At 46.9% G+C, this 26,572-nt stretch overlaps 1 protein-coding gene and 1 pseudogene across 5 annotated transcripts; one reads left to right on the top strand and one right to left on the bottom strand.

The window, feature by feature from the left end:
* The first annotated feature begins 28 nt into the window (after positions 1 to 28).
* On the top strand, positions 29 to 26,572 carry MRPS14 (mitochondrial ribosomal protein S14). 5 transcript variants are annotated; one of them, XM_089299430.1, is made up of 4 exons: positions 29 to 85; positions 6,929 to 7,087; positions 20,511 to 20,615; positions 26,192 to 26,572. In XM_089299430.1, the coding sequence occupies exons 1-3, from the start codon at positions 41 to 43 to the stop codon at positions 20,595 to 20,597; spliced, it is 291 nt and encodes a 96-aa protein (XP_089155556.1). In that variant the 5' UTR covers positions 29 to 40; the 3' UTR covers positions 20,598 to 20,615; positions 26,192 to 26,572. The 5 variants fall into 5 exon arrangements, with proteins under 5 accessions (XP_089155556.1, XP_069933261.1, XP_089155555.1 ...); XM_070077160.2 differs by lacking the exon at positions 20,511 to 20,615 and adding an exon at positions 4,327 to 4,453; XM_089299429.1 differs by lacking the exon at positions 20,511 to 20,615 and adding an exon at positions 4,323 to 4,453.
* On the bottom strand, positions 10,636 to 12,646 carry LOC103349991 (protein FAM76B pseudogene; annotated as a pseudogene).

Here is a 26,572-nt window from a genome sequence, read left to right as displayed (position 1 = left end):
TGAATAAAGTTGCCGTTGTTTGACGTTCGCGGCGGACAACATGGCGGCGGCCGTGGTGGGCTGCGTGCTGCGGCGGTTCCGGCAGGTTAGGCGTGCACCCCGACCCCTGCCCTGTCCCTGAACGCCTTTCTCCCCCGAGTCTTCGGGCTCTGCCGTCGGTGCTGTCCTGGGCGGACCAGTCGGGGGTTCTCCCGCCACCGCTCCGGCGGCTCAGGGGAGATGGAGGTGGCGGTGTCCGTTGTTGCGCCTCGAGCTGGCTTGCGTTGGAGGCTGCGGGAGGAGAGGGTCCGAGGAGTGAGGGCTCCCAGGCTGGGGCGTTGTGGGCTGTGCAGGGGACACCGGAAGGGGCCGTCCGGCGGCGGGAGGCGGGAGGCGAGCGACGGGAGGGTGCGGCAAGTTCACGGTCGGGTGTCGGGCTCGGCGTCGGCTGGGGTTTACACCTGGGCCCCAGCGGGTTCGGCGATGGGGGCATACGCGTCCCGGGGAGACGGAGAGGAAAGAAGTTGGGGGCACGAGTCCCCGCACGCCTCTGAGGGAGAGGGACTGGGTCACTGAGCGGAGGGGGGGGGGGACCAGGAAGGCAGTCTCTGTTTCCACGTGCCAGAAGTAACGGCACGTGTGTGTATTAAAGGAAAAACGGGCCATGTAGGGGAGAGAGACGTTGCCGGAGCTGTGTCCGTGTTGGCGAGCAGCGGTGGGGTCTTGTCGCTGAGGCCTGGTCTTCAGAACTCAGAGGGCTGACCTGCGGCAGTGCTAACAGCAATGCAGTGCCAACCCCACTGTCATGAATCATGTTCTGGTATCCACGTCAAAGTAAGAAGCAGGGGCTGGTGCCGGCGCCGGGGCTGAGCCGCCTGTCGAGTGAGCTTCCTGAAACGCACTGGGAAGGCAGTGCACCTCTGCCGCCCATGTAGGAGGCCGGACTGCGTGCCTGTCTCCTGGCTCTCTCTCAACTTTCCACTTCTGGTCTCTGGGCTTCCTTTCTTACCCAGCTTGAATGCCATGGTCTGTACAACGTTACTCTCAAGTACACCTAACTGTCTGGGCCTCTCACTTCTCTGAACTTCAACTCTCCTCACTATTCTTCCCGTCCATTCCCAACTATATCCTTTTTTTAAAATTTATTTTTATTTATTTATTTATTTTTTTTGACAGGCAGAGTGGACAGTGAGAGAGACAGAGAGAAAGGTCTTCCTTTGCCGTTGGTTCATCCTCCAATGGCCGCTGTGGCCAGCGCACCGCACTGATCCGAAGGCAGGAGCCAGGTGCTTCTCCTGGTCTCCCATGGGGTGCAGGGCCCAAGCACTTGGGCCATCCTCCACTGCACTCCCGGGCCACAGCAGAGAGCTGGCCTGGAAGAGGGGCAACCGGGACAGAATCCGGCGTCCCGACCGGGACTAGAACCCGGTGTGCCGGCGCCGCAAGGCGGAGGATTAGCCTAGTGAGCTGTGGCGCCGACCTCCATTTTCCATCTTAACAGTGGAAAATTTAGCATCCAAACTGGGATATACACTAAGCGTAGATAAAACCAGATTTTGAAAATGCAGCATTGAAAACAGAATGCAAATATCTCATTTCTAAGATACTGACCACGTCAAAGCAACAATATGGCGGAGACACCCGGCTAAACAAAACTTACATTAAAATTAATGTCACCTGTTTTTCATGATGTTAAGAGACGTATTTATTTGAAAGGCAGTCAGCGATCTTCTATCTGCTGGTTCCTTCCCCAGATGGCCACAACAGCCAGGTCTGGGCCAGGAGACAGGCACGCTATCTGGCCTCCTACATGGGCGGCAGAGGTGCACTGCCTTCCCAGTGCGTTTCAGGAAGCTCACTCGACAGGCGGCTCAGCCCCGGCGCCGGCACCAGCCCCTGCTTCTTACTTTAACGTGGATACCAGAACGTGTTTCATGACAATGGGGTTGGCACTGCATTGCTGTTAGCACTGCCGCAGGTCAGCCCTCTGAGTTCTGAAGACCAGCCCTCAGCGACAAGACCCCACCGCTGCTCGCCAACACGGACACAGCTCCGGCAACGTCTCTCTCCCCTACATGGCCCGTTTTTCCTTTAATACACACACGTGCCGTTACTTCTGGCGTGTGAAAACAAAGAACTCCTTCTTAATCCACCTCCTCTCCACTTGACCTGTTTTCCCTCCCTAACTCTTTAAAGGCTTGTGGGTCCTGGTAGCTCCTAACTGTCCTTGGCAGGACCAAGGGAGTGGAAGTTCCAGAAGGCTGGGTGTTAGCGTGTTGGGAGGATGAGCTCGAAAGAGGGGACCAGAGAATGAGATAAACAAAACCCAAATGACAGAGATGACTTACTAATAATAAAAGACACAGAAATTAGTAGAGAAAAGTGCAGGACGGAAGTCATTGAAGGAGAGGAGTTCAGAGAACAAAGAAATCAGAGTGTTTCTCATGTGCATCGGAGTCGCCAGGAATCAGTTCAGGAAGAGTGGAGAGTGACTGGGAGCCGGGATCCAGAATGGGCACGTGAGAGGGGCGGCAGGGCCCGCGGGTGGGAGACAGCCGCAGCACTGCGCGCTTGGGGTGGCAGCAGAGCCGAGCCAGGAGCTTTCCAGGGTCTGAGAGCTGCAGGGAGCAGCAGAGGAACTGGCGGGGGGGGGGGGGGGGGGTGGCTGCAGAGGTTCAGGATGCAGCCGGAGTAGAAACGTCAAGGAGAGGTTAAGGAACTGAGGATTTTTTCTTTTAAAGAAAATTTATTTATTTGAAAGAGTTACACACAGCGAGGAGAGAGAGGTCTTCTATCCACCAGTTCACTCCCCAATTGGCCACAACAGCCAGAGCTGCACTGATAAGAAGCCAGGAGCCTCCTCCAGGTCTCCCACGTGGGTGCAGGGGTCCAAGGACTTGGGCCATCTTCCACTGCTTTCTCAGGTCACAGCAGAGAGCTGGGATGCCTGCATTTGGCGGCCTCACCCACTACGCCGCAGCGCCAGCCCGGAACTGAGGATTTAAAAGATTTTGGCCGGCACCACGGCTCACTAGGCTAATCCTCCACCTAGCGGCGCCGGCACACCGGGTTCTAGTCCCGGTTGGGGCGCCGGATTCTGTCCCGGTTGCCCCTCTTCCAGGCCAGCTCTCTGCTGTGGCCAGGGAGTGCAGTGGAGGATGGCCCAAGTGCTTGGGCCCTGCACCCCATGGGAGACCAGGAGAAGCACCTGGCTCCTGCCATCAGATCAGCGCGGTACGCTGGCTGCAGTGTGCCGGCTGCGGCGGCCATTGGAGGTTGAACCAATGGCAAAAGGAAGACCTTTCTCTCTCTCTCTCTCTCTCTCTCTCTCTCTCACTGTCCACTCTGCCTATCCAAAAAAAAAAAAAAAAAAAAAAGTTACACAGAAAGGAGAGGCAGAGAGAGAGAGAGCTCTTCCATCCAATGGTTCACTCCCCAATTGGCTGCAACAGCCACTCAGGAGCCAGGACCTTATTCCAGGTCTCCCACGCAGGTGCAGGGGACCAAGGACTTGGGCCATCCTCCATGCTTTACCAGGCCACAGCAGAGAGCTGGACTGGAAGAGGAGCAACCAGGATTAGAACCGGCGCCCATATGGGATGCTGGTGCTTCAGGCCAGGTCATTAACCTGCTGCACCACAGCACCAGCCCCTCTGTCAGTCTTTCTTTCTTTCTGTTTTTTTTTGACAGGCAGAGTGGACAGTGAGAGAGACAGAGAGAAAGGTCTTCCTTTGCCGTTGGTTCACCCTCCAATGGCCGCCGCGGCTGGCGCACTGCGGCCGACGCACCGTGCTGATCCAATGACAGGAGCCAGGTGCTTCTCCTGGTCTCCCATGGGGTGCAGGGCCCAAGCACTTGGGCCATCCTCCACTGCACTCCCGGGCCACAGCAGAGAGCTGGCCTGGAAGAGGAGCGACCGGGACTAGAACCCGGTGTGTTGGCGCCGCAAGGCGAAGGATTAGCCTAGTGAGCCGCAGCGCTGGCCCTGTCAGTCTTTCTAAGGCTTGTGTAAGTCCCCCTTCCAGGGCACATATTTCCAGGCACAGTTACGATGGGATTCGTCAGTCAGGTGCCAGATGAGTTTGTAAACTCTATTCACACAGAACACTTACTCTGTAGGATGGAGTGTTGCTCAGTTGTAGAACAGAAAAGAAAACCAATTGAGACCTTTAAAAATAAAATTCCATTCAGCTTATCTTATGACCAGAAGATTAAACACATTATGATGGATCCATACAGTAGAATATTATGTAATCTAAAAAACATTTTAACATACAGATGTGGAAAGAACTCTGCGTTATATATAAAAATTATATTTTAAAATTCATTTATTTGTTTGAAAGGTAGAGTTAGATGTTCCATCTGCTGGTTTACTCCCAGATGGCTGCAGCGGCTGGGTCTGGGCCAGGCCAGGCCAGGCTGAAGTCGGGACAGGAACACTATCCAGGTCTCCTATGTGGTGACAGGGATCCAGGTACTTGGGCCATCTTTCGTTGCTTTCCCAAGAGCGTTAGCAGGGAGCTGGGATGGAACTGGAGCAGCCGGGACTCAAATCAGTGCTCATGGGATGTCAGTGTCCCTAGCAGGAGCGTAGCCCACTGCACCACAACGCCAGCCCCATCTCTCAGCTGTGTCGTTAAGTGAAAAAGGGGGTGTGAAAAATGGAAGGGGGTGTATACGTTTGTGTTGAAAAAAGTCTGTGAAGGAGTATACAAGAAACTATTAACAGTGGTACTTAAGTGATTGGCGGTCACTGGGCGGGTAGGAGGGAGATTTTACACTGTTTCTACTTTTTTGGTTCTTGAATCATGTAACTGTTAACCTACCTGAAGATCAAATGGAATTATGTTAAAAATCTCTGGGGAGGGGCCGGCATTATTGTGTAGTGGATAAAAGCTGCAACACTGGCATCCCGTATGGGCTCCAATTCAAGTCCTGGCTACTCTACTTTGGATACAGCTCCCTGCTAATGCACCCGGGGAAGCCGTGGAGGATGGCCCAAGTGCTTGGGCCCCTGTGCCTATGTGGGAGACCCAGATGAAGCTCCTGGCTTCAGCCTGGCCCAGCCCCAGCCATTTGGGGAATAAACCAGTGGATAAATGATCTCTGTTGCTCCTCTCCTCTATAACTGCCTTTCAGATTAAAACAGGAAGAACATCTCTGGGGGCTGGTGTTGTGGTGCAGCAGTTCAAGTCCTGGCTCCTCTACCTCCAGTGCAGCTTCATAGTGCCCCCGTGGAGAGGCAGGTGACGGCCACCTCCCGTGTAGCACACCAGGCGGGCCTGGCCCAGCTCTGGCTGTTGCAGCTCTTTGGGATGTGAATAGATGAATGGAAGATTTCTCTGTGTCTCTGTCTCTTTGCTCTGCCTTCCAAATAAATTAATCTTAAAAAAATACTTGAGGGGCTGGCACTGTGGAGCAGCGGGTTAAACCCCTGACCTGCTGCGCCAAAATCTCATATTGATGCTAGTTCTAGTCCCGGCTGCTCCACATCCGATCTGGCTCCCTGCTAATGTGCCTGGGAAAGCAGTAGAGGACGGGCTACATCCCTGGGCCCCTGTACCCACGTGGGAGACCTGGAAGAAGCTCCTGGCTTTGGATTGGCCATTTGGGGAGTGAACCAGTGGATGGAAGACCTCTCTTTCTGTCTCTATGTCTGTAACTCTGTTGTTCAAATAAATCTTTAAAAAAAAAAAAAAAAAACACTTAAAGTTTCTACCTTTCAGCACATGCTGTTGGCATAATCTTGTTATCAGTTTAATTTCATGTATATTCATTTTTTTTTCAAAGATTTATCCTTTTTTTTTTTTTTTTTTTTTTTTTCTTGACAGGCAGAGTGGACAGTGAGAGAGACAGAGAGAAAGGTCTTCCCCTGCCGTTGGTTCACCCTCCAATGGCCGCTGTGGCCGGTGCACCGCGTTGATCCGATGATAGGAGCCAGGTGCTTCTCCTGGTCTCCCATGGGGTGCAGGGCCCAAGTACTTGGGCCATCCTCCACTGCCCTCCCTGGCCACAGCAGAGAGCTGGCCTGGAAGAGGGGCAACCGGGACAGAATCCAGCCCCCCGACCGGGACTAGAACCCAGTGTGCCGGCGCTGCAAGGCAGAGGATTAGCCTAGTGAGCCGCAGCGCCGGCCTGATTTATCCATTTTACTTGAAAGTCACAGAAGGAGAGGCAGAGAGAGAGAGATTCTCCATCCACTGGTTCACTCCCCAGATGGCCGCAACAGCTGGAACTATGCCGATTTGAAGCCAGGAGCTTCCTCTGGGTCTCCCATATGGGTGCAGGGGCAGAAGGACTTGGGCCATCTTCCACTGCTTTCCCAGGCCATAGCAGAGAGCTGGATTGGAAGTGGAGCAGCCAAGCATCCATATGGGATGCTGGCATCGCAAGCAGTATCTTCCCCCCCCCCCCCCACTACACCACAGCACCAGCCCCTGTATATTCATTTAATTTAGTCTTAATTATGAACTATTATTTTAAATGACTAATCTAAAGGAACTTTTTTTTTTTGACATGCAGAGTGGACAGTGAGAGAGAGAGAGAGAAAGGTCTTCCTTTGCCGTTGGTTCACCCTCCAATGGCCGCCGCGGCCAGCGCGGCGGCCGGCACACCGCGCTGATCCGATGGCAGGAGCCAGGAGCCAGGTGCTTTTCCTGGTCTCCCATGGGGTGCAGGGCCCAAGCACTTGGGCCATCCTCCACTGCACTCCCTGGCCACAGCAGAGAGCTGGCCTGGAAGAGGGGCAACCGGGACAGAATCCGGTGCCCAGACCGGGACTAGAACCCAGTGTGCCGGCGCTGCAGGCGGAGGATTAGCCTAGTGAGCCGCGGCGCCGGCCTAATCTAAAGGAACTTTTAATAAATAGTGGCATAATGAGTAGCTGTAAGAGGGTTGGGGAACACTCTTAGATCCTGGGCCTGTCTTATTCTTTGTCTCTTTCTTGTAGATGGTTCCTTTATCAGCTTCAGGCCAAATTCGAGGTTACTACGTAGACTGGAAAATGTTGCGTGATGTGAAGAGACGAAAACTGGCCTATGAATATGCGGATGAGAGGCTACGGATCAATTCGCTGAGGAAGAATACCATTTTACCAAAAGATCTTCAGGTTAGCTAGTTAAGATTAAGTCTCTCTCTCCCTACCACAAGATCATGAACTCGAGCTAATCTCACTTTTAATACTGGAGAATAAGATTGAATACACCAAGTCAACACAAACAGCCTTGAAACTACTAGTGGTGAGTTTCAGGTCAAAGACTCCTCCTGACCAGAGCCTTAGAAAGGACTGCTGATGGTGACCTGCCAAAACTGGTGACTGACCCACAGTCTTCTCCCCACTTCATCACAGCCTTTGAACCCTGAAGGCACTGGGAGGCCTTGCTCACACGAGGGGCCGCTTGCCTAGCGTGGGGTAAGCTGTTCCCTATCCAGCAGCAGTCCTAGCCTGTCCCCTGGACTCCCTGGCCCGTGCTGGTGTGCCGAGGTGACATCCATGTAGGCTTCCTCACTTCTTGTTTCTTCCAGTTGAATAAGAGGGTGTCAACCCTGCCTGCCTTCGTAAAGCATAAGATTTAAAAAAAAAATTATTTACGTTATACAAATTTCATATACTTTATATATATACATTTAGGAACATATTGACACTCCCCCCCACCGCAACTCCTGCCCGTGCCCCAGCCCTTCCTCCTCTTCCCTCTCACATTTCCACTCTTGATTATTGCAAAAATATATTTTCAATTTATTTAATGATAGTGTAGCTAAGCCTACACTAAATAAGAGTTCAACAAATAATATGAAGAGAAAAAGAACTCAATGGAAGAGACTAGGGCTGTGAACAATTATTGCATCTCAATATGTCTATTTCACTCCAATACATTGCATTTCAGGTACTCTGTTACCTGCCTCAGATCAGGAAAACATATCTGTCTTTTGGGGACTGGCTTATTTCACTAAGTACAATGCTTTCCAGTTGTGCCTATGTTGCAAAAGGCAGGATTTTTCTTTCTCTTTTTCACAACTGAGTAGTACTCCATAGTCTATAAGTGTACCATAATTTCCTTCCTTATCCAGTCAGCAGTTGATGGACATCTGGGTTGATTCTGTACCTTAGCTAGTGTGAATGGTGAACATGGCGGTACGGATAACTCTTTCATGTACTGATTTCTTTTGGTTTGGGTAAATTCCCAGGAGTAGGATGGCTGGATCGTATGGAAGGTGTATATTCAGATTTCTGAGGTATCTCCATACTGTGTTCCACAGTGGCTGCACCAGTTTGCTTTCCCACCAACCGTGGACCAGTGTACCTTTTCCCCACATCCTGCCAGCATTTGTCATACGTTGATTTCTGTATGAGAGCTATTCTAACGGGCGTGAGGGGAAACCTCATTGTGGTTTTGATTTGCTGTTCCCTGATGGTTAGTGATTCAGAATGTTTTCTCAAGTGTGTTGGCCATTGAAATTTCCTTTCTTGAAAAATGCCTTTTCAAGTCCTTTGTCCATTCCTTCACTGGATTGTTTGTTTTGTTGATGTTTTATTTCTTGGTCTTTATGGATTCTGAAGTTAACCCTTTATCATTGTGTAGTTTGCAAATATTTTCTCCCATTCTGTTGGTTGCTTCTTAAGTTTGCAGAGTGTTTTTGGTAGTATGAAGCTTCTTAGCTTGAGGTAATCCCATTTGTCAATTTCGGCTTTGATTGCCTGTGCTTCTGGGGTCTTTTCTAAGAAGTCCTTTGCCTGTGCCAGTATCTTGTCAGTGTTTTCTGATGATTTGATGGTATTGGGTCATGGATTGCTATCTGAGATCCATTTTGAGCAAGTTCTTGTGAAATGTGTGAGGTGGGGCTCTAGTTCCATACTCCTGCACGTGGAGACCCAGTGTTTCCAGCACCATTTGCTGAAGACTGTCCTTGCTCCAGGGGTTGATTTTTAGCTCCTTTATCAAATATAAGTTGGCTGTAGAGGCATGGGGTGATATCTGCTGTTTTATTCTGTTCCATTGGTCTATCCATCTGTTTTTGTGCCAGTACCAGGCTGTTCTAACTGCTCTGTAGTATGTCTTGAAATCTAGTATTGTGATGTTTCTGGCTTTGTTTTTGTAGTATAAGATTTCTTTAGCTCTTTGGGGTCTCTTGTGTTTCCATATGAATTACAGCATTGTTTTTTCTCTGAGAAGAATTTCTTTGGTATATTGATGGGCATTGAATATGTAAACTGCTTTCCTTATTATGGACATTTTGATGATACTGATTCTTATCCATGAACATGGGAAATTTTTCCTTTTTTTGTGTGTCTTGAGATCTTTGACATGCTTGGTTAAATTTATTCCAAGGTATTTTATTCTTTTTGGAAATATTTTGAATGGGATTGATTTTAGTTCTATTTCGGCCATGGGCCGTGGCATTGTCTGTGTATACAAAAGCTGTTGATTTTTGTGTATTGACTTTATATCCTGCTACCTTATCAAACTCTTCTAGGAGTTCCAGTAGTCTCTTGGTGGAGTCCTTTGGATACCCTATATATAGAATTATATCATCTGCAAAGAGGTATGGTTTGATTTCCTCCTTCCTAATTTGTATCCCTTTCATTTCTTTTTCTTGCCTAATGGCTCTTTCTGAAACTTCCAGGATTATATTGAATAGCAGTGATGAGAATGGCATCCTTTTTTCTTTTGTTCCAGATCATAAGAGGAATGCTTCCAGCTTCTCCTCATTCATTAGGACGCTGGCCTTGGGTTTGTCATAAATTGCCTTGATTGTGTTGAGGAATGTTCCTCTGTACCCAGTTTGTTCAGAGATTTCATCATGAAAGGGTTTGTATTTTATCAGATGCTTTCTCTGCGTCTATTGAGATATGGTTTTTGTTCAGCAGTTTGTTAATGTGGTGCGTCACATTGATTTGTGCATGTTGAACCTCCCTGCATACCAGGCAGGAATCCCACGTGGTCCAGGCGAATGATCTTTCTAATGTATTCTTGGGTTCAATTACCTAGTATTTTGTTGAGGATTTTTGTTTATCTGTTCATCAGGGAGATTGGTCTGCAGTTCTTTTTCTTTGTTGCATCTTTTTCAGGTTTAGGAATTAAGGTGATGGTGGCTTCATAGAAATAATTTGGGAAGATTCTCTGTCTTTGAATTGTTTTGAATAGTTTGAGAAGAATTGGAGTTAGTTCCTTAAATGTCTGGTAGAATTCAGCAGTGAAGCCATCTGGTCCTGGGCTTTTCTTTGTTGGGAGGGCCTTTATTACTGAATCAATTTTGTTCTTGGTTTTCAGTCTGTTTAGGCTTTCTGTGTTTTCATGGCTCAATTTAGGTAGGTTGTATGTGTCCAGGAATCTATCCATTTCTTCTGTGTTTCCTGGTTTGTTAGCATAGAGCTCTTTGTAGTAATTTCTAATGATTTTATTTCTGTAATGTCTGTTACATTTCCTTTTTCATCTCTCTGATTTTTTTTTATTAATCGGGCCAGTGGTGTGTGTCAATTTTGTTTATTTTTTCCAAAAACCAGTTCTTCATTTCACCTGTCTTTTTTTTTCTGTTTCAATTTTGTTTATTCTCTAATTTTAATTATTTTCTCTCTGATTTTGGATTTGGTTACTTCAAACCAGTTTAAGTTTTATTTGAATGTTTTACAACTTTAAAAATGCTGTAGATCCCTTATAAAAGTGAATAGGAAACACACCAGTTCATTTGGTATGCAAAATATTTTTCTACTACACACAATTTAAAGGCTTCACAGAATTTTTTTTTTCGAATTTACATTGTAAGCAGAAACAACGCTAAACAAACTACTTTCTCAAAGAGATGTTAGTATGCGTCCACTTTGTCAAATCTTTTCCCTTTGATAGTGCTGCAGCCTGTTCAAGCAGGTCTCTGTTTTTGGCCTGAAGTGGCTCCGCGGTTTCTTGTGAGCTTTTCCATGCTGCTCATCTTTGTTCTCCAGTTTGACTCTTGGTACAATCTGCCTTTAGTTCAGTTGACTGTCTGTCTTTTTCTACAATGGCCTGGTCTCTCTGCTCTAAGAGATGCTTAAGCGACATCACTTCTTTCAGTTGACTTAGGACGAAACTGTCTGTTGCCCCACCACGTGCTGACTGACTTGTAGAGCTGTCTCCATCCGATGGCTTAGATTCCAGCTGGGGTTTCTCTGGAGCTTCATTCTGAACTGCTTCAGAGGATTTATGGCGCCGTTTCCACAGTCCCTGCTCTCGCTCTGGACTTCAGCTGCTGACTTGGTGATGGCTACTGCTGAGAGGATGGCGGTGGTGGTGCTGGTGGAGAGGTTTTGAATGATGCTAGTCTTTCTCAGAGGAGGAGGAGGAGGATCTGAATGCGAGGATCCCAGAGCCTTCCTTTGTTCTTTTGTCTTCTGTAAAACTCTTGTATGGTAAAGTACAGCGCCAGCATAACTACTTTCGATCCGCCTTTCTACTTTCCTCCCTCGCATCAAAAGCTCTCTGTCGTTCGCACTGTTCACAGGTCTGAGGGGGTCTGCATTTTTTTCTGAATGTGTACAGCGCTGACACTTGGTACCAATGAATGCTGCAATCATGTTACAGTGTCGACAAGGTTTGGGTGTCCCAAATCCCTTAACATCTTGTGCACTTACAGATTGTGTTCGTTTGCTCTCTTGTTGGAATTCTCATCTGCAGTAAGTACACTTTACAGTAGGATGTGCGATCCGACATTCCCTGCAGAGCTGTTGGCCCTGGGAGAACTCCTGGAGGGGAGAGTGCTGGGTACACGTGGGGCGGGCCCCCAGGGCTGGGGCCGCCAGCCTGCCCCTCAGTCTCCTCTGCCGGGCTCTGCCCGCTCTGAGGTGGGGCCCTATGGGGATCTCCTGCGCTTGGGACCCCCCCCCCCCCGCCTCGCGCCCACCAGCGAACTATTGAATTCCTCATTTCTAATACTGCATTTTGATTTCTCTCTAAAGTCTCAATTTCATGGGGAGAATTTTCATTCATATCATTAGTGGTTTTCTTTAGTTTGTGGATCTGTGTCTGATTGCCTTTGAGTAATCCTATGAGTAATTTTTCCTTTCCGTCATGTCCTCGATCTCTTAATCTTCAAATTCTGATATTGAAATGCTGTGTTCCTTGTGGGGGTTGGGAGTCATGGTGTCTTCCTCATTGTGTCTTGGATTTCTGTGTTTCTAGGCATTTGTGGGGTTGATTTGTGTTTTTTATTCTGTGATGTCCTTTATCTTTGAGCTACGCTTCTGTGGCTTAGCGAGATGCCTGGACCTTGAGTGAGTAGTAAGGTGTGTGGTGGGCGTGGCGGAGACTCCCGCTGTTACCTCTGCGAGAATCCCTGGGCCCCGCCGCTGCTGCCAGGACTGCTCTGAAAAGCTGGCGTCCTGGCTCAGCCAGTTGCTTTACATGCACTCAAAGGCTTGCACAGCTGCCCCCAGACCTGAAATGGAGCCCACCCTTGCTCAGCCAGGCAGCAGGTGCTGTGTGGGGAAATTGGCACAAGACAGACACGCCCCCTCTTCCTGCTGGGTCCATGGGCGACCGCTGGCTGCCACCAACCCCCAGGGCTTCAGTCCGGACTGCTCCCGCGCTCTCCCTCCAGCGGTATCGGCACGGGTTGCTGCAGTCCCTCTCACCTCCGTCTCCAGGCTCCCACCCACCCCAGCTCTCAGCTGCTGCTGTGTGCTCTGGGCCCACATTCATGTTGCACGCCCACACCTTCCACACAGGCCCCCTTGTAGGATTTCCAGTGTGGTGTTCTCTCCAGTTCTCCCCTGAAAGTGCACTTCCTACACCCCTTTCTTTGACTGTTTATCCCTAGTCTGGTGCATCACATTATTCCCTAACTGCCCTCTTGGAATCTCTTTTGAGATGTAAATAATTACAACTCAGCATGAGCAGTGTCATAGTGCCAAGCACAGAGCACCATGGGCTGCGGCCAGTAGGTTTCACCATAATTTTGGATCAACGTGTTGAGAGGGAGAAAGGATAAAGGTCTTAGATAAAGTGAAACAGAGAAGAGGAAAAGAAAGGAAATTTGAAGAAAAAGAGCACCCTGGGTGCACCTGCAGAGGGGGGCAGGGTGTGAGGAGCTTGGTGTGGCTGCAGCAATTGACTGTACAATGTATTGCAAAGGATGTCAAAAGGACAGCATCATTAGGTATGCCTTCCAAAGAGTCAGTTTGCATTTTTAACTTGTTCGTGTGCCTTTCCATGTCTTTAGACCACAGAAACTTGAAACCTCTGGCCCTACCAAATTTGGGGATATACCTAAGAAACTTTTAAAAATATTTAGCACTTCAGAAGTATTTTGATTGTGCGTTAGAAGGTTTGGCCCCAGTCTATTGAGCAGTTGTATCAACAGCTTGACCAAACTCAGACAAAACAGACTCACCAAATGTGTGTTTAAAACAAAACTTGAGGCCAGCGCCACGGCTCACTAGGCTAATCCTCCACCTGCAGCGCCGGCACACCGGGTTCTAGTCCCGGTCTGGGCACCGGATTCTGTCCCGGTTGCCCCTCTTCTAGGCCAGCTCTCTGCTGTGGCCAGGGAGTGCAGTGGAGGATGGCCCAAGTGCTTGGGCCCTGCACCCCACGGGAGACCAGGAGAAGCACCTGGCTCCTGGCTTCGGATCAGCGTGGTGCGCTGGCCGCGGCGGCCATTGGAGGGTGAACCAACGGCAAAGGAAGACCTTTCTCTCTGTCTCTCTCACTGTCCACTCTGCCTGTCAAAAAACAAACAAACAAACAAAAAAAAAAAACAAAAAAAAAAACCCTTGAAATCAATGGAATTGTAATTCAACATTTTCATAGCTGAAACAGGCCCAAAATCAATTAATCAGGCAAAATGCACCTGGAATAAATACCCATGATACATGAGGTCAGCCATATAAGGTTGGTTTTGGAGGTAAGAGGAGTAGTTATAAAAAGGCTGTTGGATTAATAATAATCAAATAATCCCCAAACCTAGTGCACTAATACAAACGGCACAAGTGAAAATGTAGGCTGACCTTATTTGTCAAATTGGTCAGTACACGTCAGTTATTGTTCTCAGTTTTCTCTCTTTTTAAAAGATTTGAGAAACAGTCATATATAGAGAGAGGGAGATCTTCCATTGATGGCTCCCTCCCTAGATGGCTCCATGGCCACGCTGGGCCAGGCCAAAGCCAGGAGCCAGGAGCTGCATCCGGGTCTCCCATGTGGGTGGCAGAGGCCCAAGCACTGGGGTTATCTTCCACTGCTTTCCCAGGTGCATTATCAGGGAGCTGGATCAGAAGTGGAGCAGCCAGGACATGAACCAGCACTGGTATGGGATGCTGGTGCTGCAGGTGGTAGCTTACCCTGCTGTGCCACAATGCCAGCCCCCCCAATTCTCTTTGGAATTTCGTATGAACATGATAAATTATCATTGACCCAGAGAGAGGTAACCAGAACTGAGAAGGTTTTACAATAGTCACATGAATGCAATGGGAGGTGGAGGTTGAATTTTCTGTTTAGAGGAGCGAGGACTTGACTAGGAAGCGCAGTGGAGACAAGGCTCGTGTAGACAAAGCATTTGACGTATTCCTTGTGACTCCAGCAGCTTGCACAGAAGTTAGAGAAAACAATTTGGCCTCCACATATGAAATCTGTTTCTCAGTTAAGGAATAAAAAGAGATGACAGGAAATATGAAATGGAATAAGATGCTAACCTAGCTTATTTAGAAAATTCTATAGTGCTGAATCCTTGTGAGATGCCTTTGGAATGGTAGGCCTTTACTTACTTACCATAGAGTTAATCATAAGTGTAAAAAGTTAATACTTTTGGTTGAATACTGTAATCAATACACAGTTATTCTTATTCAGTTGAAACTTAACTGAAAAGTGATCACTGTTAAATATAAGAGTGGGAATAAGAGAGAGAAGAGATGTGCAATTCGGGACATGCTCAAGCTGACTTACCTCAAACGGTAGAGTTAGAAACATACCAGGGGATTCCAATTCAATCCCATCATGTGGCATGTACCAATGCCATCTCACTAGTCCCAGTGATCAATTTCTGTTCACAATTGATCGTAATGATAGGACTAAGAACCAAAGGGATCACATAAACAAGAATAGTGTCTGCAAATACTAGCTGATAGAATCAAAAAGGGAGAGAATGATCCAACATGGGAAGTGAGATACACAGCAGACCCATAGAATGGCAGATGTCCTAAACAGCACTCTGGCCTCAGAATCAGCCCTTAAGGCATTGGGATCTGGCTGAAGAGCCCATGAGAGTATTTTAGGCATGGAAAGCCAAGACACCCTGAAAAAAAAAAAGGAGGACCTAAATGAAAGATCTCTGCGAGTGAGATCCCAGTGGAAAGAATGGGCCATCAAAGAAGGAGGTACCTTTCTCTGAAGGGAGGAGAGAACTTCCACTTTGACCATGGCCTTGTCTAAATATGATCAGAGTCAGTGAACTCAAAAGGCTTCCATAGCCTTGGCAGCTCATGACAAGAGCCTAGGGTGATTACTGAGGCCATAAACAAGAGTGTCAATTTGTTAAGTCAACAACAGGAGTCACTGTGCACTTACTCCTCATGTAGGATCTTTGTCCTTAGTGTGCTGTACATTGAGATTTAATGCTATAACTAGTACTCAAACAGTATATTTCACTTTGTGTTTCTATGTGGGTGCAAACTATTGAAATCTTTACTTATACTAAACTGATCTTCTGTAAAAAAAAAAAAAAAGAAGAAGAAATTATCAATTCCCAACTTGACTCTCACTGGGATTAAACATGACAGTAGGTCTGATCTGATTTCATCATCATTTAAAAAATCATCTATTTTTCACTTTATGTTTCTGTGTGGGAGCAAACTGTTGAAATCTTTGCTTAATGTATACTAAACTGATCTTCTGTATATTAAGGGAATCAAAAATGAATCTTGATGTGAATGGAAGGGGAGAGGGAGTGGGAAAGGGGAGGGTTCCGGGTGGGAGGGACAGTATGGGGGGGAAGCCATTGTAATCCATAAGCTGTACTTTGGAAATTTATATTCATTAAATAAAAGTTTAAAAAAAAGTTAATTGAAAATAGATCTTAGTAAAAAACAAGAATGGGAATAGGAGAGGGACTAAGAAGAGGGTTGGGAGAGTGGGTGAGATGGAAGAATCACCGTGTTCCTAAAGTTGTAATTGTAACATGTATGAAATTTGTATTCCTTAAATAAAAGGTTTCTGGGGGAAAAAAAAGTGATAGGGCCTGCACAGCCCGTGCTGGGGCAGAAGGTAGTGTGAAGTGATGAGCAGGAGCGCTGTAAATCTGAAATCGCCACACGTAGTGTTCCTGGGGCTAGTGTGGATGCAGGACAGAGAAATGAGATTATCAGAAGCTCATCATGGTGTCTGGAAAAGGGAGTGAGACAATGAGAAAAGGCATGGAAAAGTGTAGCTCAAAGGGAGTGAAGTCTGAGAAGGTTCCCTGGAGGCGTAAACCTTCAGTATCCCGAAGGAGCCCGGACGGGTGGATGGCGAGGAGTGTGATGTTCCTCCCACTGAAGGGATAGAAAGAGCTGGGAGCGGGGTGAGAGAGGATCGGCACTTTTCTGGCCTTGGAAGTGGTCACTTTCTTGGAGGCGGATTCATCGAGCGCAGAAGGGTCTGAGTTTTTGGGCACTATTGGTGGTGGAGCTTCAGTCTGGGCAGACTTGGTGTGAGTGGCCCTGTGGGATTAACTATGACGAGGGGGCAACGAATGCTTCAGGTGGGTGACATGGACCCAGTGGGGGAGTCCCTGTAACTTTACTGCAGGAGTAGGGAGAATAACCCAGTAAGGGCCGGTCCATTTAGCCTGTGGGAGTAGGGGGCGAGAAAGGGTGTGAAGAGGACAGGAAGACCTCGTCTCCCATTGTACAGGAGGGAAGCTGTCTGAGGTGGTTGGAGCTGGACAGTAGGTGTCTGTATATTTCCATGACTGTTCAGAGATACCTGAGGAGAGGCGAGAGTAGGTGGGGCGGCAGGAGTGGAGATCGAAAGTGTGTAGTTAGGAACCGAGGGATACCTGTACATCAGTTCAAAAGGCTAAATATTGAGAGGTTTCTTGGAAGGGCTCTCATACGGAGCAGGGCCTTGGAAGTGGTTCTGTCCAGCCTAGGTGAAGCTCACGGGAGAGTTTGGTTAGAATGTTTAGGGTACGATTTGTCCTTTCCACCTTTCCTGAGGACTGGGCGTGATTAGGAAGTGGAAATGCCAGGGGATGTTGGGTGCTTACTCGGTTGTGGAGTTACTTGTGATTTTAGTTTAGGACCTCTGAGTGGAGGGAGGCTGGGACCCTGAATTGGATACTGTTAGTGCCCATTTGTTAGAGGTGGGGAAGGCCTCGGCCCACCCAGAGAAGGTAGCTGCCAATACCAAGAGGTGTTGAAAGCGCCGTTCTCTGGGCATATGGGTGAAGCCAGTTTGCCAGTCAGAGGCCAGCAGGTTTCCTCTGGCTTGGTGGGAGGGGAAGGGTGGAGGACAGAGGTTAGAGTCAGGGTTTGTTTTTTGACATACAGAACAAGAAGTGGCGAGTTGTTGAAGACGTTTGGTATCTTCTGGTGAGAGAGGAAGAGATTGTTTGACAAATGTTGGGATAAAACAAATGCTGGAGATAGAATAAAATGGCCTGGTTGGAGGGCTGTTGGGATGGTTGATCTTGAAAGTGATTTACCAGTATAGCAGATGGAGTGGAAGACACAAGGAAAAGGGAGACAGAGCCGCTTGACGGCCGCCTGCTCTGTCCTGTTATGTGATGGCTGTGATGGCAGAGTTAGGTTTGCTGAGCCTTACAGTGGACAAGTCTTTTCATGTTGAAGATGGGCTGCCTCTAAGAGAGAGGTTATGAAGGTAGCATTGGAGATGGTTGTTCCCTAAGTGGTAAGAAGGCCCCTATCTTTCCATATTGTGGAGTGGGATAGGATGATACGGAGGGCGTATTTTGAGTCAGGTGTTAGTTTTGCCAGCATAAAGGCACAGGTTAGAGCACAGAGCTCAGCCTGTTGATTAGTAGTATTGAAAGGGAGTGGTCCCACCTCAGCTGTATGGGTTGGTGATTGGTAGCACAGCATGTGCTGCCCTTTTTATTCCCTCATGAAAGATGGAGTTACCATCTGAACCAGACTAGAGTAGGATAAATGAGGGGACCCTCCTGGATGTTTGAGGGATGAGGTAGTTAGCATTCGATAGTCTCAGTGCAGGTGTGAACGGGAGCCGTGTGATCTGGAGATGGAAGGGGAGGTGGGAGGGGAGTAGCTCAGTTAAGGGGAGGACAAGGTTTGAAAGGCTAGTGCTGTGGCATAGTGGGTTAATGCCCTGGCCTGAAGCGCCGGCATCCCATATGGGCACTGGTTCGAGACCCGGTGGCTCCACTTCGATCCAGCTCTCTGCTGTGGCCTGGGAAAGCAGTGGAGGATGGCCCAAGTCCTTGGGCCCCCGCACCCACATGGGAGACCCAGAGGAAGCTCCTGGCTTTGGATCGGCGCAGTTCCAGCTGTTGCAGCCAGTTGGGGAGTGAACCATCAGATGGAAGACCCCCCCTTCTCTCTGTAACTCTTTCAAATAAATAATCTTTATTATTATTTTTTATTTTTTTATTTTTTGACAGGCAGAGCTAGACAGAAAGGTCTTCCTTCCGTTGGTTCACCCCACCAAATGGCCGCTACGGCCGGCGCACCACGCTGGTCCGAAGCCAGGAGCCAGCAGGACTAGAACCCAGGGTGCCGGTGCTGCAGGCGGAGGATTAGCTTATTGAGCCGTGGCGTCAGCCAATAATCTTTTTTTTTTTTTTTTTTTTAAAGTGAGGGTAGGGGTCCTCAGTTAGTACCACCTGGAGGGCCAGAATGTGAGATGGTGGGAGAGACTGGAGGCCCTTGTAAGTTAGGAGTTCTGATAGATGGTGTGAGGAAAGAATGGTAGGCAGTGAACCAAAAGTGTTTGACCCTTGTATGAGAACTGCTGCTGAGGCTAGCACCCGTACACAGGGCCCCAATCCCTGACTGTGGGGGTCTGATGTGTTGAAAGACAGCAGAAGAGGGGCCAGCTTGATGGCTGAGAATCCCCAAGACCGTGCCTTGCTTTTCAGTGACGTAAATGAGGAAGGGCCGTGTGCGATCTGGCAGGTGTAAGGCAGGGGCCTGTGGAAGAGCCTGTTGGAGCTTACGATACTGGGACATGACTGGGGCTACGAGGGGCTCTTCGAGGGATCCCTTTATGGCTTTGTAGAGTGGTCAAGCTGGAAGGGAGAAGTTTGGAATCCATGAACGTAGGAATCCTGCCAGGCCTAGAGAGGAAAGAATTTCCTCTCTGGTAGAAGCAGGTGGGAGGTTAGCTATGAGGCGCTTTCTATGAGTGATAGCCTTGTGAGTGAGAGAGAGATGTACACCTAGGTGGGTTACCTCAGATAAGCAAAGCTATGCCTTGGGGAAGGACACCTGATGACCTTTGGCTTCTAGGAAGTTGAGAGTAGCAGTCTGTCATTGGCTATCTGTTTTTGAAGGGCTGCGAAGGAGGAGGTCTTTGACGTCCTGGAGAAGAAAGGAGAGGGATAGATCCAGGGTTCTTCGATCACTGGCCAAGGCCTGATGAAACAGGTGGGGCCATCCTGGAACCCCTGGGGGAGTGCGGTCCAGATCCACTGAGTGTCAGGATTGGCCGGGGAGAAAGCAAATGTGTCCTGAGAGTTAGGATGTAGGGGAATGGTAAAAAATACGTTCTTTAGATCCAGGACGGAGAAGTGAGATGTGGATGCTGGGATAGAAAAGGAGGATGTGTGATTGGGGACCACCAGGTGTATGGGTCTCTTGCTATGTTAGTAAGGTGGAGATGGAATAAGATGGAAGGACCCAATAGGTACAAGTATATTAATATATATTAGCACAGTAAGTACTCAAAGCATGTTGTCATGATCATTATTTTATTTTTAAAGATTTATTTATTTGGAAGTCAGAGTTACACAGAGAAGGAGAGGCAGGGAAAAAAAAGAGAGGTCTTCTATCCGCTGGTTCACTCCCCAGATGGCCGCAATGGCCAGAGTTGACCAATCCAAAGCCAGGAGCCAGGAGCTTCTTCCTAGTCTCCCATGCAGGTACAGGGGTCCAAGGACTTGGGCCATCTTCTACTGCTTTCCCAGGCAATAGCAGAGAGCTGGATTGGAAGTGGAGCAGCCAGGTCTCAAACCAGTGCCCATATGTGTTGCTGGCACTGCAGGTGGCGGTTTTACCCGCTATGCCATAGCACTGGCCCCCTCATGATTATTATTATTAATGAAAGGTTTCATGTTATTGCTATTATGATTGATCACTAATAGTAATTTTGTTAACTATTACTAATGATTATTGCTAATATTAATAGAATGAAACTAAGCCCCTCCTTAATGCCTTTTTTATTTATTTGCATGCATTTCATAAATACAACTTTAGGAATATAGTAATTCTTCCCACCATACCTACCCTCCCACCCACATTCCTATCCCTCTACTTCTGCTTCCCTCTCTTGTTCCCAATCTTGTTTTTTAGTAAGATCTGTTTTCATTTAACTTTTTTTTTTTTTTTTTGACAGGCAGAGTGGACAGTGAGAGAGAGAGACAGAGAGAAAGGTCTTCCTTTGCCGTTGGTTTACCTTCCAATGGCCGCCGTACCGCGCTGATCCAAAGGCAGGAGCCAGGTGCGTCTCCTGGTCTCCCATGGGGTACAGGGCCCAAGCACTTGGGCCATCCTCCACTGCACTCCCGGGCCACAGCAGAAAGCTGGCCAGGAAGAGGGGCAACTGGGACAGAACTGGCGCCCCGACCGGGACTAGAACCCGGTGTGCTGGTGCCGCAGGCGGAGGATTAGCCTATTGAGCCGCGCCGGCCTATCCATCTGTTTTTATGCCAGTACCAGGCTGTTTTGATTATAACTACCCTAAAGTAAGTCTTAAAATGTGGTATTGTGATGCCTCAGGGCTTTGTTTTTGTTGCCTAAGATTGTTTTACCTATTCAGGGTTTCATGTGTTTCCATATGAATTTCAGCATAATTTTTTCTAGATCTGAGAAGAATGTCCTTGGTATTTTGGTTGGGTTCATACTGAATCTGTAGATTGCCTTGGGTATTATGGACAGTTTTATGATATTGAGTCTTCCAATCCATGAACATGGAAGATTTTTCCATTTTTTATGTCTTCTTTTTCTTTCTTTAATATTTTGTAATCTTCATCATAGAGATCTTTGACATTCTTGGTTAAACTTATTCCAAGGTATTTTATTCTTTTTGGACTATTGTGAATGGGACTGATCTTAAAAGCTCTTTCTCAGCCATGACATTGTGTATGCAAAGGCTATTCACTTTTAAGTGTTGACTTTATTTCCTGCCACTTTACCAAACTCTTTTAGGAATACCAAGTCTCTGAATCTTGAGTCTTCTGGATCTTCTATATGTAGGATCATGTCATCCTCAAATAGGGACTTCCTCATTCCCAATTTGTATCCCTTTGATTTCTTTTTCTTGCCTAATGGCTTCTGCTAAAACCTCCAGACTGTATTCAGTAGCAGTGGTGAGAGTGGGCATCTTAGGTTCTGGATCTCAGTGGGAATGCTTCCAGCTTTACCCCATTCAATAGGACGCTGGCCATGGGTTTGTCACAAATTGCCTTGATTATGTTGAGGAATGTTCCTTCTAGTCCCAATTTGCTGAAGGTTTTCATCATGAAAGGATGTTGTATTTTATCAGATGCTTTCTCTGCATCTATTGAGATAACTATACATTTTTTTCAGTTTATTAATTTTATTGATTGGCAAATGTTGAGCCATCCTTGCATATCTGGGGATAAATCCCACTTAGTCGGGGAGAGTGATCTTTCAGATGTGTTGTTGGATTTTATTAGTTAGTATTCTGTTGAGGATTTTTGTTTGTATGTTCATCAGGGAAATTGATCTGTAGTTCTTCTCCGCTGCATCTTTTTCAAGTTTAGGAATTAAGGTGATGCTGGCTTCATAGAAAGAATTTGGGAAGATTCCCTCCCTTTCAGTTGTTTTGAATGGCTTGAGAAGCACTGGAGTTAGTTCTTCAAATGTCTGGTAGAAGTCATCCATGAAGACATCTGATCCTGGGCTTTTCTTTGCTGGGAAGGCCTTTATTACTGATTCAATGTCCATCTTGGTTATTGGTCTGTTTAGGTTTTCTCTGTCTTCATGGCTCAATGTAAGTAGGTTGTATGTGTCCAGGAATCTGTCATTATTGGCATACAGCTCTTTGTAGTAATTTCTGATGATTTTTAGTTCTGTGGTATTGTTATCATTCCATTTTCATCTCTGTTGTTTTGGGTTGTCTCTCTCATGTTTTTGGTTACTTGGGCCAATGGCGTGTCAAAATTTTTTTTAAACCACCTGAAAGTTTTCGCTTTTTTTTGGGTTCATTGTTTGTTTTGGGGGGGGGGGTTTCCAATTTTGTTTATTCTCTAATTTTAATTATTTCTTTTCTACCAGTTTTGGGTTTGATTTGCTGTTTTTCTAGGTCCTTGAGATGCATTAATAGTTCATTTTTTGGTGCCTTTCCAATTTCTTGATGAAGGCATCAATTGCTATAAACTTTCCTCTTAACACTGCTTTTGCTGTATCCCATGAGTTTTGATGTGTTGCATTGTCACTTTCATTAGTTTCCAGAAATTTCCAAAAATTTTTTTGATTTCTCTTTTGATTTCTTTGACCCACTGTTAATTCAGTGGGTCATAAAAGAAATAGATCAAATGATCTATAGATCTATATATATGATCAAATAGATCATTCAGACACATTCAGTCTCTGTGTGTTTACATATGTTCTAGAGATGCTTCAGTTGTTGATTTCTGGCTACATTCCATAGTGGTTAAAGAAGATGCATGGTATGATTTCTATGTTTTTGAATTTGCTGAGACTTGCTTTGTGGCCTAGTATGTGGTCTATCCTAGAGTTCCCTGCGAATGTGTATTTTGCAATGGTAGGATGAAAAGTTCTGTATATATCTATTCAGTCCATTTTGTCTATAGTGCTGATTAACTCTGCTTACTGATTTTCTGTCTGGTTGATCTTTCCATTGCTTAAAGTGGGATATTGAAGCCCCTCATTACTATTGGAGTCTATGTCTCTATTTAGATCCCTTAACATTTCTTTTAAATAGCCAAGTGCCCTATAATTAGGTGCATATATGTTTATAATAGTCACTTCTTCCAGTTGAATTGATCCTTTAATCATTACAGAGTGCCCTTCTTTCTTTCTTTTGACAGTTTTTGTGTTAAAGTCTATTTTGTCTGATATTAGGATGGCTACACCAGCTCTTTTTTGGTTTCTGTTAGCGTGCAATATCTTTTTCCATCCTTTCGCTTTTCAGTCTGCATGTATCTTCATTGGTGAAATGTGTTTCTTGTAGGCAGGAAATAGGCGAGTTTTTTTTAACCAGTCTTTGTCTTGACTGGAGAGTTGAGACGGTTTACATTCAAGGTGATTGTTGATAAGTAATGACTTTTCTCTGCCATTTTTCCATAAATATTCCTATTGTTTACTTTGTATTTCTTTTGTACTTTTTACTGGGGAATTTTCTGCCTTTACTTTCTTTCCTAGTGATGGTTATTTTTCTGCATTTCTATGTGTAACACATCCTTAAGCATCTTTTGTAAGGCTGGAAAAGTGGCAACAAATTCTTTCAATTTCTGTTTATTATGGAGAGTTTTTATTTCGCCATCATTCATAAGTGAGAGCTTTGTGGGTTATAGTGTTCTGCATTAACAGTTGTTTCTCTTAAGACTTTGAATATATCTCACCATTTTCTTCTAACCTGCATAGTTTCTGATAAGTCATCTATTAGTCTAATTGGAGATCCTCTGAAAGTCATCTGGCGTTTCATGCACATTTTAGAATCTTCTTTATGTTTTACTGCGGTGAGTTTGATTCTAATATGTCGTGGTGAAGATCTCTTTCAGTCATGCCTATTAGGAGTTCTGTCTTTCTTATACTTGGGCCTCCTTTTCTTTCTTCAACTGGGGAAGCTTTTTGTAATTATTTCACTAAAAAGGCCTTCTAACCCTTTCTCTTTCCACACCTTCAGGAACTCCTAAGAACTCTATGTTGGATTGTTTGATAGTATCCCATAAATCTCCAGCACTGGTTTTTAGTTTTCTAATTTCTTTTTTTTTTAGTCTAAAATTTCCAAAGATTTTTTCTTCTAACTCGGATATTTCTTCTGCCCCCTGAGTCTGTTGTAAAGGCTTTCCTCTGCATTTTTTATTTGATCTATTGAATTCTTCATTTCCAGTATTTCATCTTGATTGCTCTTCAACATCTCAATTTTGGAAAAAGCTTTCATTCATCATGTATGGATTTCTTTAATTTGTGGATTAGCTTCTGATTATTTCTAAGTAATCCTGAGATCAGGGTTTTTTTTGTTTTGTTTTTGTTTTTTTTAAAGATTTATTTATTTGAAAGCCAGACAGAGAGAAAGGTCTTCCATCCTCTGGGTCACTCCCCAGATGGCCGCAACGGCCGGAGCTGAGCTGATCTGAAGCCGGGAGCCAGGAGCTTCTCCCGGGTCTCGCACGCGGGTGCAGGCGCCCAGGGACTTGGGCCATCTTCTACTGCTTGAGGCGTTTGTTGGGTGTGTGTGTAGTTAAGGAGCGCTGTTCAATGCTCTAGGGAATGTCCAGGGTGACACCCAGTGGGGTGTGGTAATTTTTTTTCTTATCAGAGGGGAGGTGTGCTGTGGTCTGTTGGTGTAGCCTCACGCTTACCTCCTCTCCTGCAAGAAGCTAGCCTCAGTGAGTGCAGTACCCGTCCATGCTGCCAGAACCACACAGAGCATCCGTGCAGTTCCCGGTGTGAGTGCGGAGCCTGCAGCAATGACTCACTGAGGAGTCACGGAGCCCTGAGCATGTGGAGCCTCCCCAGCGGCTGCCTGGAGACCCAGCCCACCCTGCCTTCCCACACAGCCAGTGTCTTCACAGTCCTGCGACACGAGCACCCAGCCTCCTGTCAGCTCTTCCCGCCACACTCTGGCTTCTCCCCTTGGCTGGTTGCTGGGTGCGTGGACACAAACTGGTGAGCTCTTAGGTGTATCCAAAATGGCGTCCGCCCTCTAATCAGCAGTTACAGGATGCTGTGTTGGGTGGTCGGGGAGAGAGAAACGTGCCCTTTTTTCCCCTCTAGGTCAGCAGGTATACTGCCCCCTACAGGACTCCAAGCCAGACTCGCACCAGGCTCTTCCTGTAGCTTTGTTGTAGGTGGCCTGGGCTGTTGCAGTCTGGTCTCGCCTCACAGCAGAGCTGGTGCGGAGGTTCTCGGCTCCTGGGTCCTTAGTGTGGGCATCCACACCCTCCATGTTGATCTGTGGTGTCCCTCTAATTTGTGTGGCGTTTCTGCTGCCATTTTCTCCCTGACTCTTCCTTGAGATTGCACTTTGGCCTTTTTTTTTCAGCCATCTTCCCCCAGCCTAGAGCAGTAACATTCCACCATCTTGAAAACCTTGCAGGTAGTTCATTAATGTGAGTCTTATCTCGTCGGTTTCCTCCTGCAGCATTCGGGGGTGTTCACCATGGACTTCGGGATCTGTACGGTGCTCCCCTCCCTCCTTCCGGTCTCCTCTCGAGTCACATTCCCTCCAGTCGGTCATCAGCCCGGAGGTGCTGAACGTTCATGACCGGAAAATCCTCAGGAGGGTCAGGTGTCTGGTGCAGTGGTTAGGGTGCTGCTTGGGCTTCCCCATCCCATAGCCCCGTACTGGAGGTGTGGTTTGATTCTCAGCTCCTCTGTAACATGTAACAATATGCGTGAGTCTCACAGCATGCTGTTGAGTGGAAGCCAAACAGAAATGGGTCAACATGCATAATGGCTGGTTACATTTCTAGATAATTCACAGCAGGGAAACCTTACCTGTTGTATTAGTCATCGAGATAGCTGTCAGGGTACTAATAGGGCCTGGGGTGCTGTTAGTGTTCTGTTTCATAATCGAGAGCTGGGTATACAAGTGTGTTCTGTTTGTAAAACTTTACTGAATTTTATACTTATAGTTTGTGAATTGTTTTGTCTGCGTATTAAGTTTCAAAAATTCATATTGGGAGGATGTCAAAAGGTATCTGGCAGCTTTCTAGTCTATTTCTACTAAGAGAGTCAAGGTTACTACTGTATCCAGAGTTCTTGGCTAACTGCTGGCTTTATTAGTCTTGCCCTTCTTGTCTTCCTCCAAGCATCTAAAATGAATGTGTGTGATCTGCACAGTAACGTTGTGACTTCCCTTAGGCAGTGGCTGATGAAGAAATTGCTGCCCTTCCCCGGGATAGCTGTCCCGTTAGGATCAGAAACCGCTGTGTGATGACGTCCCGGCCACGTGGTGTGAAGCGGCGCTGGAGGCTCAGTCGCATCGTCTTCCGTCACTTAGCCGACCACGGGCAGCTCTCTGGGGTGCAGCGAGCAATGTGGTAGATCGGGTGCAGGGGCTCCAGCTCTGGAAAAGAGACTGTTCTAACAGTCGGAACCGTAGCTGTCTGGCGGACCTGATGCTGCCCGTGAATTCCTGTGAAGTGTGTTAAATGAAGAAATGCGAAGTCTAACAGATTCAGTATACTGCTCCCATCCGTGGTACAGAGAGTAGACCAATAAAAAGTACTTCCTGTGAACATA

This window comes from Oryctolagus cuniculus, chromosome 7, assembly GCF_051225735.1.
Source record: "Oryctolagus cuniculus isolate XC-2025 breed Fujian yellow rabbit chromosome 7, ASM5122573v1, whole genome shotgun sequence".
Taxonomy (NCBI): Eukaryota; Metazoa; Chordata; class Mammalia; order Lagomorpha; family Leporidae; genus Oryctolagus; species Oryctolagus cuniculus.
This window is presented reverse-complemented; position numbering and strand designations above follow the sequence as displayed.